This window comes from Leuresthes tenuis, unplaced genomic scaffold (genome assembly GCF_036924035.1).
Source record: "Leuresthes tenuis unplaced genomic scaffold, fLeuTen1.0.hap1 SCAF_10, whole genome shotgun sequence".
Classification (NCBI taxonomy): Eukaryota; Metazoa; Chordata; class Actinopteri; order Atheriniformes; family Atherinopsidae; genus Leuresthes; species Leuresthes tenuis.
In genome coordinates, this window is record NW_027325364.1 from 29,912,593 (window position 1) to 29,931,350 (window position 18,758).

Here is an 18,758-nt window from a genome sequence, read left to right on the forward strand (position 1 = left end):
TCATCACTGTCCCACATAACGTATCCTTCCTCCTCTTGTGTCCACCAGGTGATGCCTTCCCATGGACAATAAGCCTGAGTCAGTTCAGCATTTACACATTGTTGGGACAGCAGCAAAGCCTAAACCTGTTGGAGCCTATGGGATGCACATCCACGCTGGCTGTCACATCTAAACTACAGGGCAGTTCTGAAGGAAGACCCTCTTTTGTAGTCTGCCTCCATGTTGATCTACAGCCTGTCCACGTCAAGTGCTCCAACCCTCAGGTCAGCCAGAGAGTCCTGAAATTCACTAGTCATTAGAATTCTGTGTATTTATACAAATCATTCCTTTGTAAACTTTTCTGCAATACAAACCCACCAACCTCTGGCAGGAAGATCCTGCCTCTGTATAGTTTTCTAATGCAGACTGACTCCAGTAAATAAACCTCTTACATCGTATTATTTTCATGAAAGTAAAAATGTAAACACGAGAGTGTTGCCTTGTTTTTGGTTAAATATTTTGAGGTCTTAGTTAAGAACAGTGGGGGATTGCAGAACTCATCAGTGTTGTTTTACAATGTCTTATTATGTTTTAGTGACAGCCTAATGAACACAGACAGATTGGGAACATGATTGTCTCCCTGTTAGGTCCCTGGGTAATTTTTCACTGCTTTATTACAACATTATAATCATGTTTCTTTTTTTTTCACTATTGAATTAGCTGTTTTGAGCCAGGTTCCTATGTAAACACCGAATGTGAATGACCTTTTGAGTGGTCACACTGCTTTCGATAGCAGTGGTAAGCCATGGTGATATTGAGGCAAATTAGTTTCACAAAAAAGGAAGGTCTCAGTGCCCTGTGATGGGATAAGGTCCAGCTGCCGGACCTACTCCATGCTCTTCAGAGCAAAGACACCGCACATCATTGCTTTGTAGTAATTGTTGCACTGGCGAATGTGTGTGTGTGATTGTTGCAGAACTGCATACGTGCTGCACAGTGAGTGTAACCATCACGTGAGCTGCATCTACAGTTTCAGAGCTCATAAATTGTTCCCGTGCTGGTTTTGAGACAATCGTACATTTAAAGTGCATGAATAAAACGAAAAAAACAATGGCCTCATGATTTCCCCTGCCCTCTACACTGCATTTTTGTGACATTAAATCAGATTTTCCATTACATGTGATGTGATGAAATACTTTACAGTACAAACAAAGGTATTTTCAGAAAGTGAGGTGAAGTGGTCATGCCCTCAAGTGAACACTGTTACATTTTTAAGGTAGCATTTATGGTTTAAAATGATCATATATAGAGATTATATGACTTCAATTTCGTGTTAGATAGGAAGTGAAGTCAGTGTGTATGAACATATGAGAGCAAGATTAGGAGTAAAAGTTTTAAGATGGAAAAAAAAGAATAGACTGGTGCATGTGAACACATTTGCAAACATGGGACCATCAGATTTATCTCTGTTCAACATAGGGTGGAATTAATTTATTTTATTACAAAACACCCAAGTCAAATGTTGCGTGCTAGATCAAAGCAGAGCACTCACTCCTCCAAGTCATGCAAGCTCATTCACATATGGTAATAACTTCTTCAACGGTTATGTACTTCTTACGCACACATCAATATTAAAATTATTTAACTGTTCCTAAACTGTGAAATGCCTTTTAGTGGAATGGTGGTTAAATTCATTTGCATGTGAGTTTTTTCACAACACTAAATGTGTCCAGTTTTGAGTCCATGTGAATGATTCACTAAGAAGGATGGGGTTAGTGGCTGTACTTTTACCATAAGATGAACGCTCTCCATCTGTAATCTCTCTTGTCCTGCTCCATCTTTGTGTTTTGATGAATGACTGTGAAAGCTTCTGTTCAGTATTCAATTTGTACAACTGCTGCTTGGATCCTGCTGCATCCTATATGCAAACAACAGGTCTTAAGACACAGTCCAAATGTTCTGATGGTGTCTCCAATGAATAAATGTGGCATCTGAATTTAGAGCTCATGTAAGCTGTGTTAGAAATTGTGAGAGTGTTTGCATCTTTGTGTAGATATGTATAGTAAATATGTGTTTCCTGTCAAAGCTGCCTGTTGGCCAATGAACTGACATTTAGTTTCCAGACCGATATATAATGAGGGAGAAGTAGTTACAGGATAGCCATTGCTCTTATTGGCTTATTGTTCGATGGCACTTATTTTTCAAGCCAATGGTTAATGTTAGATGAATCAGTAAACTTGGTGGAGTTGATAGGTTAAAAGGTTCTACCCAGGCAAGTAGGACTGGAGATACTTTACCTTGGAGATTAATGATGAGAGGGTTGGTGGAAGGAATCTTAGAGCTTCTAAGTATCTCATCTTAAAACAAGTAAATTCCAGATACTGAAACCAAGGTCATTCCTTATCCCATTTCAGTCTCACTCTACATATCCCCATCCCTTTTTTCCTATACTCCGAATTCTTCATTCTATTGTTCCACATCTGCTGCTGAAGGCAGTAGGCCTCGTTGTGCTTGGTTGGAGTTCCAGTTCCAAAAAAATCTCAGAGAGGGGAACATGTCGTTGTACCTCCCCTGCCGGCAGTGCAGTTTGGTTGGGTATGTAAGACAGCTGTTGGCCCAGACCCTGGACGGCAGCTGGATCGACATTAGCAGCTCTTCCTGGACATGTTTGAAATGACCCAGCTGTAAAGTATTGTGCTGCTTTTAATTTGATTTATGCTCATTTGTGGAGGCTTCTCTGCAGGAGTGCATGTATGTGATCGAGCAATAGAAAGTAAATTGGTTTGGAGCAGGAAAATCCAGTTTTTGATTGTGTTCGTTTGTGTGCACCTTAAAATTCGAGGGACCCTCAGTGGTGGGGGTTGGGTGGAGGAGTAGCTGGCTGCAGAAGCGAGGCATTTGAAATCCAGAAATTAGCTCACTGTGAAAGCGTGTTGCTTTTCTCCCTTTCTTTCCTTCTCTGCCCCTCCTAAAAATACTGTGTGAATGCATGAATAACTGAAAGCAACACATCGCATTCCCCTGTTCTCCCCTCATGTTTTCCACTTTTGTTTTTGTTTTTTTTTTGTTGTTTAAAGCCAAGACCTTATTTCATGTGAAAACATGATAAATAGTTGAGAACACATGACAGTGAGCCTTCAGTTTTTCCTAATCATGATGAGCTTCTCAGAGGAAATTGATGACTTAACTTAACTTTCCTCTGTGGGTTTTTCCTTGGAAGTTTCGTTGTTATGGAGAACCGATTTGTACAGTGAAGCATGTGTGTTAGCATGCTGAGCTTTTCAAAGAATGATCCATCAAGTAAAACTTGAACACTGGTTTAAAACTATGTTATGTTGTAGTGAAAGAAATGAGAATGGATAGTAGTCAGTTTCTGGCTAAGATTTCTTTCTCTTTCCTTCAGCCTCCTTCCAGCAAGGTTCAGTGTCACATAACTACACAGCTGCCAAACGAAATTATGTTCATGAGCTCAGAATTCAAAATGATGATTATTCCCAAGTGTTTGAGTTGAATCTGGTTTTTAATATTAAATTTACTCGTGGTGTGTTGGTTACATATTCAGGTACTATAATGGCTCAGCGGGCTTTGTATATATTGAGTATGAGAAAATAAAAGAGACTGCTAGTTTTTCCTTCCCAACCAGTGTGAGGTCTGTAATTCCTTGAAGGTGTCTTACCTTTCTTTATCCATGTCACTCTCTAGGTTCAACTTTTATATGAGCTCCTCCTCAGCTGGAGCTCCACGTGGGCACGTCTCCAGAAACATGGTATTTTACGCCAGACCTCCAGCATCCCAGACCCCCCTGCTGGTGCTGCTCCATCCTCCCCAGTGCGCAGCAGTGCTGGAACTGCCCTTCCTGACACCAGCACCTGCAGCCCTTCTGCAGACTTTGGTTCCCCCACGGAGGTTTGTTTTGATTTCATGACTGCACATTTCATTTAGTCAGTTCAGTGTTTTTAGGAATTTGAAATCGTATGCTTGTCTGTGCTGTGATATTTTTGTTATGTTTCAGCATACATTTTTCAGCAGCATAAACACCTTGTCATAATCAGGGAAGGAGAAGAAGAAGAAAAAACTTTCTAATGCCATCAGTGTATCATGAAACAGACGTTAAACGGTTAATTTATTCCCCTATGCACTTTATTTTTTTATTTCTGACTTCTGCTTTTGCTGTCTACCCAGTAGAACACTATCAAAGTAGTCACTGTATTTTCCTGGTAATGCTACTTTCATGTTTTGCTACTTAACTTACAAACCCAAAGACTGCTCTCTGTCAACACTTAACAATGGCTGTTAGTCATCTAAGGTGCTATGAGTCATGCTGTTTCACATGATATTTAAGCCTTTGTTGTGTACATAATTCGTGTGCAGATTTATGATTTTAAGTGCGAACATTGTTTTATTGTTTTGAGTAGCTGAGTCAGCGCTAATGCATGTAATTTGTCAAATAATATGTTTTGTTTTGGAATCATTTTCAAACCTGGAAAAATCTCATCAGAGCTTGTATTTCTTACATTATTTTTTCTTACTCCGAGCAGATACTCCAAATAGGTTTTAAGCTTTGGCTCCATTTAATTCGTTTAGGCAGAGGCCTGATTAAGTATAAACCTTTCTCTTAATTTAGGGAAAATAATAACCTGTATTTTAATTTTTCACTCAGTCAAAAAATTCAACCCAGACCATGACGCATGCAGCCTCGCAGCAACTCGCTCGGAGTGCAGTGTTCCGTGACATCTAGCTTTCTGTCAGTGTTAAGAAAACCCTTGGAGAATAGTAGAGCCATCACACTGCCTCAGGAAGCATTAGAATGTCTACATGTCCGTGGGAAAAAGAAGTGTTTCATATTTCTATGTGCATCTGTGTTTGAATTTGATTCTGTGCTATCAACATGTGTGTGTTTCTGCGTCATTTGTGGACTCACAGAAGTCACAGTCCTGTAGTGTGACTTCCATGGAGGACCTATGGAATAGTAGAGTCTGTAACAAGGCTCAGTGGCCCCTGACAGCCCACTTGTCACTGTTTACATAAGAACAAACACTGGTAGAAGTGTTTAGTCCTCTGGGAGGCTCAGTGGTTGAGCAAGACTGTAGGAGCTGTTTTGATAAGTCTCAGCAGTAGTTGCAGCAGTTTCTCCCCAACAACCTCAAGCCCCTCAAACACATCTTACAGCCCACCCCTTCAAAAAAGAAAACTGCCCTATAGTACCCTTCAACCTTTCCTTTCCACTATAAATCTAAGAATTAAATTCATACTTGATTTATATCCAAAATACTGCTTACAGTAATTAATGCAACAAATTTGTTATTCAATAGGAGTTTCTATTACGTCTCTTCTCCTTTCACTGCTTTGTTTCTTGTGCCTCTGTTTATCACTCTGATTTATTGTTCATCTCATGTTGATCCCAACTTGACAAGATTTTCCTGTAGCTCTCGTCCACCTGACCATACTTTGAATAGCATTCCCTCTCAGCAGCAGCTACAAACTAGAAAACTCTCTCTTCCCAAAGCTACAACTGTTACTTATCTGTCTGAAGCTTATCCCACCTCTATTCCATTTATTTCTAACATGTCTTCTTTGACTTAGGGTTTCCTTTCCCCTTCTCCAAGTCGCCCTCCTCCTTTCACCTGTCCCCACACTTTTCTATTGCATTCTTCTCTCATAATCTGCATTTTCCCCTATTTCTCTTTGACACCTCCTGACCTGCTGTTGTTTTCCAATGTTTGAATCTCTCTGATGAGCAAAGACAAACTCTGCAGAGAAAATAAATCTGGAACCTCAGCCCGTTTATAACGCCGAGGCCCAGGAATTAAACTGTATACTTTACAACTTGGCTTGTGGAGGTGTGGGAAAATAGCTCCCTCTAAGAATGTGTGTGATAGTTAGGGGCCCCGATCTGGCAGCTCATGGACATGCGAGATCCCACCTCTATCATATCTGCACCACCATCCTGTGATCTTACTTTTTTTCCCTCTCATATTATTTTCATTTCTGTGTTTTTATTTTCCTGTTTTCTTTACATTAACTGGTCATCATGGAGTTCAGCATTGATTTTTTTTTTTTTAATTCCAATAATGTACTTTATGAACCTCAAACATCTGACGGAAGACTCTTTTGCTCAACAAATCTAATGCACATTCTGTGGTTTTATTCTCTTACTTCATCCTCTTCAGATGTAGCTAAAATGCTTAGATGGCTGTCAGATACCCATCATTTCTCTTTCTTCTGACCCTCATAAAATCAGTCTGTATGAGAATGATTTTGAAATTGACCGCAGCTGTTCGGAGTGGGAAGTAAGAGCAGTCGGGTGTCCGATGCTGAGGAATAACCATGCAGCAGTACACAGTGGTCCGAGCTGCCCACAGCGCCAGCGGCTGGCTCCTGTTTCCACACACGACATAAGAGAGTCTAATCCTACTGACTGGTCAGAACTGTAAACTAAACAATCCTAACCAAACACACACACACATGTGTTCACATGCACAGACACACAAACAATTTCTTTTTTTGTTTTGACTCCATCTCAACAATAATTAGTCCCCACATGGCAGTTGACACAAGAATATCTCAGTGTGACTGACTGAACACTATTACTTCTAGGCTCATATTACTTGCTACCAGTTACTATTATTACACACAGTCAAGCACAAGCTGACGCATACTCACACACCTACCTTGCCTGTTTGATGCCATGGAAATGCATATTGACACCGACTAGTTTTGTACATGTACAATATTTAGATCTCCTCCAGCTAAGTGGTGCTTTTTGGTTCATCTATATACTTTTTTTTGTCTCCGAGAGCCAGTGCGTGGAGCACATGTTTATCATCATTGTCTAGTGGCCCCCAATCTATTTTTGTATCGGCATAATCCTGAATTGATTTATATTATTGTCATCTGCTGTTATCATGCTCTGCTTTCAGCCATCCTCAAGTGTGCGATTAAATTAAATTAAAATTGCAAATTAGGGTGCCCCCCCACCCCACCTCCAGCTGTGGAAAGGAGACATAGTTTCCTCATCTGGATCCTCTTTTGGACACTGTAATCAGCCCGAGCAGCTGTAGGGTTTCTAATTGAGATGGTTGATAACCTCCTCACCAACCACAGCCAGGCTCAATAATCATGACACATTACCACACTGCGATTTTAGAGGCAGTGGAAAAAGTGAAACTCTGTATTGCCAAAGCTGCAAATTGTCATATTGTTTGTTTGCAGGCTTTTCACTTTATGTGTCAGCCAGATAGATACATGTTTGGAAGAGAGCAGGAGGAGAGATAAAGACATTAAAAATGTCCCCAGTAGTGTCCCCACTATGTTCAGTGCCTTGCCAAGTCCTCAGTAATGAGTTGAGGGCTCGGAGGAGCCAGCCTCTTCCACCGCATCCTGCTTGCCTCTCCACTTCACCCCCACCTTCGCCCCCGCCTCCGGTCCTTATTTCCTATTCTCTCCCAGGATGCGAGACGTGTGTGTCCTGCCGCACTTGAGTGAAAGGATTCCATGTGGGTGCTAGTGGCTCAGTTTGGGGTTAACACCAGTGACAGCTTCTCACAGTGTTCCTCCCCCCCACATTGCTCTGTTCTGTGTGGAGTTCTGCTTACCAGACACTGATGTCATCTACACACAAAAAGGCTGAGTTGTTGGTTGCTTTGTTATGGCTACATGCACAGCGACAACACTTGCAAACATACACATTCAGCAAACACATGGTTGGACGCATGCCTTAAAATGTAGAGACAGCTAAAGCGCAACCTTCAGAATTTTTAATTCAGTTTTATACTTTTGCAAATGTTATTCTTCGTTTTAATCCATTTACATGTTGTATCACTTAACTGACTATGCTGTCTCATAAGAATTTCTAAAAGGACTTGACTAAATAAAATCATTTCAAATGTCTAACTTTTATAATGCATGTGTACTTCAAGCGTTCCGCGTAGTCAAGTTTATGGCTTGTTGCCATCCTTTCAAAAAACACCTGTTTTGCCTCCTTAGGCTGACTCAGTGCCTGCCGGAGATGATGGTCCATTCGCTGACACAGTGACTCTGGAGCAAAAAACTAGCAGCATTGAGGGAACCAGTGGGAAGGTCAGCCTTTGGATGCAGTGGATGTTACCCAAGGTTACAGTTCAACTGTTCGCTCCTGACGCTACTGCCAGAAAGACAGGTACCTTAGCACTGACATCATTCCTACTGCTCTTTTTCTGCCTCTTTTCTCAGTAAAACTTTATAAGCCCTCGGAACAGGAATGCAGCTGTAGAGAAGTTGGGATCGAGGGAAAGACAAATAAATAAATGGGTGATGAATCCCAAGCAATCCGCCCCTTGTCCCCTTTAGATTTACTGAGCGATGAAAGGCTAGATTTACCTTTAATTGGTAGCTGTATTATTTAGCATCTGCCAACCAGATCACCCTACTTAAGGTTCTTAATAGTGGAAGTGGAATGTTTTAGAAGACCTCACAGAGATGGTTTGACTTAGAGACATCTTAAATAGAAATTACTTTGGATTTGGGCTTAATATATGCCATGTGAGTTTCAGCATGAACTCAATATTAGATTTTCTGTATGCAACACATTAAGTATTTTATTAAAAATAAAAATTGGTGTCAACACCATTTATTTGAAACTGTCTATCACAACTATTTTCTCTGAGATAATAGAGTGCCGTGATCTGATGTTTTTCCAACAGTAAATTAGATTAGCTCAATGTATTTTATTGGGCTTATTTCAAAGAAATGAAAAAACACACTCTAGGCATAGTATTTCGTGTATACTGCAGAATTCTGTTGTGTAAAAAATCAAGGTAGAAAATCAAGTCTACAAAATCAAGTCTACAAAAGTAAGACACAAATTAGTTCTAAACTTTCTTTTCAGATGAACTGTTCAAGACAAAGAAACTACAGGTTTCCATTGCTTTGTTTGGCTTTCAAAAACTCACAGACATAAGCATCAGGGCTTTGTCAGAGACTTCGAGTTTCAGAGATTTCTTTCATCCACAGTGCGTCCACAATAAAATTGACAGTCTTGTTTTGTTCGGTATTAGTAAGCTGCTGATGACCTCTATATTCCCCAAGTCACCACAACAACCATATGGATAAAGCCCAATTTCCCAAGCTAGCTTGTGATTGTGGGAGTTTCTCAGTGGAAACAATGAGAGATTCAGCAGTTAAGCTCAAAGGCTCTGTTCAGCACAAAGTAAATCAGTCCGTCTGTGAAGCTTACTTGCTTCGCCTGCAGTGGGTGGCTTTGTGTGCACACAAGGTGCACGATGGCACGCACACAACTGGAGCAATGTGCGCGTGCACAGAAGAGTCTAAGTGACGTTCACTATCATTTCATTTTTAAATTAATTCTTTTTCTCTCAAATTGATCATTCTGGGCACAGATATGCAGTTCCTTGAGATGACGTGTTGTGATTTGGCACTTTAGGAATATTTCTGAACTTAAAATATGAATACTTCATAAATCTGAAACAGTGCTTTAATATTTGAAATAGAAACGGAGCATGTTATTTTTTTCATGATTTCTTTTCTCTATTTTGAGTGTCCTTAACTTCCCCTCTAAGAAAAATTTTTTTTTTTAATTTTTGCATGGTTTACAGAGCCAGTTATAATTTAAGTTTATGTTAATATGTGATTTATTATTTTGCTATACAAACAAAACTTACAGTGTGGTGATTCAAAATTTTTTGCCAATTTTTGCACATGCATAGGCTTCAGACTTAGGCAGTCCAGATACAAAGGAAAAGAAAGAAAGAAATGTACAGGGACCATGATAACTGAATCAAGACCAAAGTCAAGACATGGACTGCGTTGAACCCAGCACAGATCCTTGCCCTCTGAAATGAAATTCACACATACAAGTGAAACATTCGCTCCAGAGATTCAAGTTCAGATGTGTTGCTAATATTTCCAGTACAACGGTGCAACACACTGCCAGCTAAAATGAAAATACTCCTGACATTCATGGTATTGTAAAAGGAATTAAGCCTCTGTGTAAGTGTTTGTCTTTCTGTCCCTCCAGTTTACTTCATGATCTAGAAATAAAAAAGAAGAACAATACAAAAGAAAACATGGAATTCAGGTTTGTTTGTTTTTTACACTTGTGCGTGTGTTTTTTTCAGAGATCTATGTCATCAGTGAGCTGGAAGACCTGAGTGCCTCTGTAGATGTCCAAGATGTTTACACAAAGATAAAATGTAAAGTTGGCAGCTTCAACATTGACCAATATCGATGCAGGTACAAGTACATCCCAATCATCTAAAATCATCACTCATATAAGATTTGTGGATCGTGTGTGATGATGATGTTCAGACCCCTCAGTTTCGGGACATTCTTTTTGTCCACCAACTAACCCTGCCCCCCCACACACAGGCTCCCCTGATCTTATGGCCTCCACACATTCTGTGCACGGACACTTTGTTCCTAATTCTCTTCATTTTTTTTTTTTTGCTTTATCACCTCTAAATCTGTCTCCAGACAGCTGTTGTGGTTGTGACCACAGGCTAACAGACAGGTGGACTGACCGACTAGATAGATGGGGTCAGTGGATTTGGTGCTGGCCTTACTCAAACTCACAGAAGCTGAAGAGGTCACACAGTTCATCAGTCATTTTCTCTCTTCCTGTGGTGTCTGACTAGATTCACAGAAACATTAACACGTTGTTAGAGGAGGGAAACCACTGAGCGATTTTTTTTTTCACTGCATTCTAATGGTAATCAGTCCTTATGACTATCCTTTGGAAATAGGACAATTAGGTCTGGGTTCTGAAAAGATGAAAGCACATACCGTAACATTTTGAAACTGTATGTGTGACTGAGATTTCAAGTTTTCCTCCATGAAACTGTGCGTGTGACTAAGATTTCAAGTTTTTCTCAATGCCTCATGCATACGCTCCTTTTATTAATTAGACTGGCCTTATTTCAATATCTTAATCTGTGTTTTTTCCTGCATTTCTTTCTCCTTGCCACGATCACATAACTCTGCAATTGAGTCAGCAGCTCAAAGTTTGAACTGTTTATGGGCCTCAGGCCTTGTTTTGTTGGGAAGAGACCACTTAGCAGGAGGCAATTCCCCCTGTCTCGGTCTGAGGAGATAATGAAGCGGCAATCAAACTGTACAGCATGTTGTATTCACCAGTATATGTGTGTGTTTGTTGTTGTTGTTTTTTTCAGGTCTGTATGCTTATGTGCCTCTGCATGTGTACTGTATGTTCCCAAGTGCCTCTTGCTTCGACCAAGCCAGACAACGAGAGAGAGTTGGACCCTCACAGGGACTGTACCTGTGTTGAACCCCATCATTAACAGTCACTGCTCTCACAACTAACATGATAATAGTTATTGGTTTTGATTTGCCAGGTTTTAAAATCACCTAAATTGAGTCCTAGGCATGTCAGTACAGGTCAGGGAGGGATTGAAGTGATTGCCTTGGCTTTGAACCTCAGTGTCAAACAGGCATTGCATAGACCTCCCTGTTTTGGTGTAGCTTAGCTAATTCATAATTCTGTCAGTCCACATGTGTTTCATACAGTAAATAATATCAACATATGCCAGGACAATGTCAATGGGTTGACATTTTTTAGAGTGTAAAGACATTGTGGGTCATGATGTAATTCTGTTCTGCTCTCCACAGGTGTGTGTCCAATTGCTTTTGAGACTATGCCAACACTTATCTCTTTACTCTGAGCTTTCTTAAGTACATAATTAGTCAATTTTCTCATTTCTAGCTTATTTCAATGTGATATGCAGCAACATGGTCTCAATACGCTCAACAAGCCCACCACAGTTTTTGCTGGCAGAAGCACTTCATCATCCAAGCCAGGTTATAGTTGTGGCTGTTCAGGAGAGAGCGGGGGACTTTGAGGCAGCTGGCCCACTCTAAGCTCTATCACATAAGAGAACCCACAGAGATTGGAGTCCATATTAATCATTTTGAACAGATAATTGCTTGGTATTTCATCACCCAGCCCAGGTTATTTGTGCACAATGGGTCAGATTAGATCAAGCTTTACAGAGAAAATGTATTGTCTGCTATTAGGTATGTCACAGTTGGAAAATTAATGGAATATTAGCTAGGACAGGCAGACATGGGAGACAAATATATAATGGTATTCCTCATTGTATGAAAATAAGATAAGGACAAGAAAGGATGAAGTAGGGGGGGGGGGGAGGCAGAAAAGAAGCCCATCAGAAATGCAAAATAGGTGGGCGTAGATCCTAGATACAGGATGCGGTCAGTCATAGAACAGAGGAGGGTATTTAAAGGGGAACACACAAAGGTAATGGGGTATTTCAGTATAAAACTCACAAGGGATGTTTCCTTTGTTGTCGCAAATTCAAAACATTAGAAAGCCTCATTTCCTCCTTATTTTAGTCAAGTCTTCATAAGCAGCGGTGTTGATTAAACTATTGGGTTACACAGAGATGCTCCCTGAAGACGAGTAGTGACACTGCATCCTTTTTCACTCCAGCAAATCACTCAAATTAAAGCTTATGTCTTCCAGCTGTTTCACGATAAGTTAGGAGTAAAAGATGGCCAGTTTGGAGCACATGGAGAGAAAAGGAGTGTGTCACTCTTACATTGGTGGCTGAGGATTCAAAGAGGAATATTCTCATTATTTCAAATATTCTCATTTCAAAAATAAAAAACGGACATACACATGCAAGTAAAAAATGCTCAAAACACAGACACACTCACACACATTTATCAGAAGATGCAGTCGGGCTAAATGAGAGGATGCAGATGATGCTGAATGATTCATGACATGTGACTGATAAATATGTCTGTCCTCAAGTTAATTTCTTTGTTTTCTGTTGTGCAGGTGGTTTCTGCTCCTTGTGGATGGCTACAATAACATGTTAAAATCTAAAAAAATAAATATGTCTCAAATACACATTTTATATTTTCATTTATACCTCCAAATATCGTGTTTTGGAATTGTTTTTCCAGGCTAAAAGTTTGTTTACAATTTTTGTATCAGCTTGTAGCTCAGTCAGCAAAACGCTATGTTGTAACTACTGTCGGCTCTCAAGTGGTAATATCAGCCCCTGGCACAGCAACAATTGTAGTCCCACGTGTCCATTTTAAGCTTGGCCTTGCGTGTCTCTGCAGGCCAGGGCAGGGCTGGCACTCTGGCAACTATGAAGGACTCATTCTGCAATGCAAGGAGACAGCTGTGGTGAGGCTCATATGTGTCCCAGAGCAGTCATAGCAGACTTCTACATACTGATTGACACACTGCTTCTCCTAATCAAGGTCCCTCATCTCTGCTCTTGCTGGACAGACAGGAAAACATGGAGGAAATGACAAAACATTGTGTTTGGCTATAATGCAAGGTGTAGAGAAGAGTGGTGCTTTGTACACCTTAAATTCATGACAACAGAATGAAATGATGAATTGATTCTGTATACAGCTTAACAAACACCTGTCTCTCCAGTAACTGAATACACAAGCCAAAAAAATCTGGTGACATACTTCTTCGTGTGTGTTGCAGAAAACTATGACTTGGGCCTCCATTGATTGGTGATATGAGATCTTACTTTTGGAGATGGTCTTATACTAGCACCAAAAAACATGAATATGTACATTTTTAAGCTGTTTGTTTGTTCACAGCATTTTACTTGGTCCTTTTTAAAGGTTTAAAGTGCATCTAAATCGTGCTGTTTCTATTTGAAATGTTTAAACTGAACAGCTGCTTCGGTGCGTGTATTGATGGTTAGTATAAGACCATTCCTCAATATTTCAGCTGATTCAAGCTGGTGCATCTTGCTATGATGTTATTACTTTATTCTATCTAATTTAACAAAAACATCTAACATTTCATGCTTGTCTGGCTTTTCTTCCCATTTTCTTCTCTGTCCCTCTCTTCCTGATCTCGTTATATGCGTCTATATTACCTGCCCCTTCACTGTGATCCTCATTGCCCTTCTCGGCATCCACTCTCTCATCCCCTTCCCTCTCCTCACCTCCAGTATGGAGGAGGGTGTTCGGAGTTCGGGCAGCTGTGGAGGAGTGGTCCTCTCTTGCACTGACAAGCTGAACAGACGCACTGTCTTGGTTCGACCCGTCAGCAAGCAAGACCCTTTCAGCCACTTCTCTGGCTTTTTCCCACCTGTAAGAATCCAGCTCCTCTTATTTTTTTGTTGATTCTGTTAACACCCATCAGCAGTGGCTCGAGAGTTTTGTGTGTTCTTCAGAGAAATTTTAGAAATTTCCATTTGATTTTTTTAACAAATTCAAAGTTCCCTGTACATTTAGAACCACTCGTGAAAGTAAGTCACATGTCATCCTAAAATATATAACTCTGCTGTTGTTGTGCAACACACACGGCATTTACTCTAACCTTAGGTAGTCTTTTTCTGTATCTCTTAACATTTTTAAAATTTTCTCCCAAAATATGAAAAAATGCCTTCTTTATGTCGGCAGTTATTAAGTGCACTGTTTCTGGATGTTTTTGCAGACTTTACCTTGATGTCTTAAATCAATCCACCTGTTGAAAAATCATGAAACATGTAGATCATTTTTATGATAACTTTTTTCACTTTCCATATTTGCTTTGCAAATCAGTCATTAGATTAGAGTTTGGAAATTTTTGACAAATCAGAAATGAATCTTTTTTATTTTTTTAGACTTTTGTGTGTCCTGTAAAGTAGGCTGGTTCACTGATTCTTGTTAAATTAATGTGTAAAATATTACAAAACTTATTTTGTTAGTAGCTTCTGCTTGGCTGGCTATAAAATGCACTTAAAAAATAAACATATGGCCGTTTTATTTGGATGAATTCAAGTCTTTTTCTTGAACTGGAAGGATCCAGTAGAAAACTTGGTCTTACAAATCACAATTCATTTAAGGGAGCATTATTGAATGTATAACCTCTTCTCTTTAAAGTTCTTTATTGAAAGAAATCCTTATTGAAAGAAACTGTACACTTGACTTTTTAAAAATTGAAAGTAAAGACTTCACACTCATCCAAAAAAAATCTGGCCAAAATAACATTGAACAGATATTTGTCTCTCGTTGATGACATCTATTATCAGTCTGATTTGTCCTCTCACCAATGGTCAGACGGCAGCTAAAGTCCTAGAGGGCTCTCATCAGCAGCATGGCTTCCTGTCCATCACCTACACTCAGGCTGTCACCAAAAATGTCCGTCACAAGCTCATCACTCGACCAGAGCGTCCATCGCGCACCGGTATTACCGCTGCCAGTCAGCGGATGACAGCTGATCCCCTGGCAGACAGCTCACCTCAGTACCTGAGAGAGATTCTGCTGACTGCCCAGCCTTTTGATGTGGTTCTATCCTGTCCGTTACTGGCCACTGTAGCAGGAGTGTTTCAGGTAAAATGTATAAATATATATATATATATATATATATAATTTATGATATCTGAGTTCAGGCATTTCTAAATATGGAAATAAATTTTGGGGTTTTTTGGTTACCTTAAAAGTAGAGTTACATATAATCATAGTTAATCAGACTTATTCCCGAAGATTGTGAGATCTATCATGATGCATACTTTACCAGTTTGCGGTTTGATGGTGATGGTGGTGAAAATTTACTTAGTTTTGTTTGTTCTATGAACTACATCATGACTGAGGAAATTGTGACCTTCTCAAATAGTTATGTCTGCCTTGGACTTGGTTTCTTTCCAGGCTACAGTACCACGACGCTACAGAGAACGTGGGAAGTCAGCAGGACAGCCAATGAGAAGCCACACATTGACATCTCGGTGCTTGCCTCTCATTTACATCAACACCAGTGTCATCAGGGTCTTCTGCCATGGAACACAAGACAAAAATGCAGTTTCAGGTTAGACAATTGTCTCTTTTAGCACACATGGAAACTTTTAAAACAATTGCACAAACGGGATAACAAGAGTGACTTTTTTTAATGTTGTTTCCTAGATCAATGATATATGTATATATATATATATATATATCTGTTTGCTTGTCTGTTCTACTTTACTCAAATACTATAATATACTACGGAATTGCATGACAGTTTTATTAGAGTTGTGATATGAGCCAACTTAGAGGTACTTATCAGTTGACGTCATATTAGACAACATCTGTGTTTAGATGTAGCATTTTTGTGTTGGTAAGGGTTTGCAGTCTCCTGTTCAACAGAGATTTTCAGTAAAGATTTTACTGATTCTGGATTTGCCTGCTAACAAAAGAATGTAATTGCAGTATAAATTTGCCTTTGAGTACACGTAAACTGGCTGTGTTGAATTCATCATTTGAACAGTGGGGTGACGATATTGCAAATACAAGAATTTTCATTTCAAAGAAGCCGGACCTCTGTTTGTCTATTTATACTGCCTCACCATATTGATCTTTTTCAAAGAATATCAGAAAATAATACATAAAAACGTAGGTTACTCTGTACGCTTATGTAGCCTACATTTATTGTTTTACACAGTCCACAATTATGCTTGCTTTACAACCTGGTTTTCTAACTTAGACTTACTGAAGTAAATGTGAAATCATTTCCAAAATTTGGTCATTTTTACTTTGAAACAAAACTCTTTTTTCCCCTGGTTTGCTAACCGCTCTTTCCATGTTCTTAATTTCAAGATGGACAAAATTGTGTGAACTAAACTCTTTTCAATTGTGGTCACATGATTATCTTTGTTTATGGTGTCTTAAACACGAGGAGTTTTTCATATTACCCAAAAGCTAGATTTACCCATTCTTTTATACTGTGTAAGAGGCTGTGTTTTTCTTTCTAGCCTGTGGTGCTTATACGAAAGTCACTGTCATAATCAACCAGACAGGGCAGAGCCACCACATCAGTACAGAAAGACTTTAGCTAAAACAAATAAATAAGTGCTCAAGACATATTGTTAGATTGTCATCAATCTACAGACAAAAGTAGACTCTATGTCTACTTTTGTCTGCTGGTTATACTGTAATGACTAATAGTGTACAAGCGTGCCCTTTTAAGGCTCTATAAGTCCGTGTTTTAGTGAGTGACTGAGTAAGCGTTGATTGGATGTTTTTAAGACATTGGCTGATTTTTCTCTAATAATTTGAAATCTAGTTAAATTGCCAATGTCTAAACAATACAATCGGCCACAATTTCAATTTGTTTTCACTTTAATTTTGTATGTGCATTTTTTATGTGTCCTACTAGATTCCAGTGAGAAGAAAGAAGACACACTAGTCCTAAAGCTGGGATCCCTCAGCATGGCTCCTCAGGCTGATAACCCACTGACCCGGACTGTGCTCCGAAAAGATATCTACCAGTAAGACAAAGTACCTTCTCAGCAAAGCACCTCTGCTAAAGTCACGTTTTACTGTCTCAAAAGCAAAGTGCTGTTAAAAACCGCAGTGATGAGTCTTGTTATGCATTTATTGGACCGCCTTCTTGTTTCTCCTGGCAGTTTCCTGAGCACAAGGTTTGCAAGACTTACCACTGCGTCTAACTCCAAATCTCTGTCCCAACTGTCCTTTCTGACACTTTTCCTGTTGTTAAAACTGATCACACTTTTGAAAGTGTACTTGTCGTCCTAAACTTTAAAGAATATTCATTGGTGGGCCTCAGTAATCAAATATGCCACCTAAAATTTCTTCGAAATGGAGACATTTTCAGTTAAACCTGTTGGATCATTTGTGATTGGTGTCTTACTGTTTATTTCTTTATGTGGATACCCATGTGTCCTCTTGTTAGTGTATGATGCAGTGGATAATAGCACCTCATAGTGGTTAAACTGTCCCTGCATTGACAGAGAGCAATGAGTGACACCTTGGGGGTCCAGCAGGCCCTCCAGCTGAAACACAAGACTGTTGACACAAGCCTCCTGTGCCATGTGGATCAAAGCTGCAGGGCAAGGAAAATCTGGACTTTGGAGGGAAATAGTTCTGCGCAAAGCACATTCACTGGTGTAGGCAGCAAGAATCTGGATTGTGTCATAGCGGCCTCAAAACCACAGCCCCACAGAGCGTATGCGTGTGTGAAAGAGAGAGCAGTTGGGCAGATATGGAGCTGGCAAACACATGTAATGAGGGAGATAAAAGTGGTGCCTAATGCGTTGTGCAGCTGCAAGTTAGATGTGAGCTGATGTGAAATGGAGAAAAAGGAAAATGGACAACAAAAGGAGAGGAGGGGCCACTTAAGTCTTCACTGCTGCCTTCAGTTGGTTAAAGTGTCATATGTAGGGTTATTGGATAGAGCATAGAGGCAGAGGTGGTCTAGGCCTGTTGGTATGTTGGAGGTTCTGGAACAGTCAAGGCAAGATTGAGAGAAGTTTTTATCCCATGGCACCCAAGCCATCTCCATAAGAATGCAGTTTACTTTCTGATGGTTTGGAACAAGGATGGTATTGATCAGTAACCATAGCTACTGTTGTGTCGGAAATGCTGGTCCTTTTTAAATTCTTTTTTTTACCTCACTAGCTTCTCACTAAGCTGCTCAATGTGTTTGCTATTTGTTTTTACACGAGACAGAGCAGCTGATGAGATGTAGCAGCCCTGTCTCCATGGAAACTGTTCTTGAGTTTCTTTAGTTGACATGCTGGCCATGTTGTTATCTTGTCAGATGATAAATGATGATCTTGTGGGCATGGAACATAATCTGGAGTTTTTCTCAGACTTTCACCCCAAAAACCAGTGAAACCATCCATGTAATTTCAACCCGTACTACCCAACAGTGTTCAGCCTCTCATAGTTAGAGGACTTGTAGCTCTGTGGCTGTGGTGCCCACATCTGCTCAGAGATAAATTGCATTGCACAACACTCCACCCAGGTCTGAACGGACACACGCTACCATGGAGCATTCCAGATGCATG

The 18,758-nt window shown here is 40.0% G+C and overlaps 1 protein-coding gene across 1 annotated transcript in view; it reads left to right on the plus strand.

Annotated features, from left to right (window-relative positions):
• Window positions 1-18,758, plus strand: part of LOC140316988 (intermembrane lipid transfer protein VPS13B-like) — a 292,443-nt gene that overhangs the window by 159,476 nt on the left and 114,209 nt on the right. Inside the window, exons 23-30 of the mRNA XM_072395068.1 lie at window positions 49-263; window positions 3,682-3,885; window positions 7,966-8,137; window positions 10,095-10,209; window positions 13,941-14,082; window positions 15,034-15,306; window positions 15,622-15,778; window positions 17,105-17,216. Of these exons, the coding sequence (XP_072251169.1) occupies window positions 49-263; window positions 3,682-3,885; window positions 7,966-8,137; window positions 10,095-10,209; window positions 13,941-14,082; window positions 15,034-15,306; window positions 15,622-15,778; window positions 17,105-17,216 (1,390 nt within the window). The remainder of the gene's footprint in view (window positions 1-48; window positions 264-3,681; window positions 3,886-7,965; window positions 8,138-10,094; window positions 10,210-13,940; window positions 14,083-15,033; window positions 15,307-15,621; window positions 15,779-17,104; window positions 17,217-18,758) is intronic.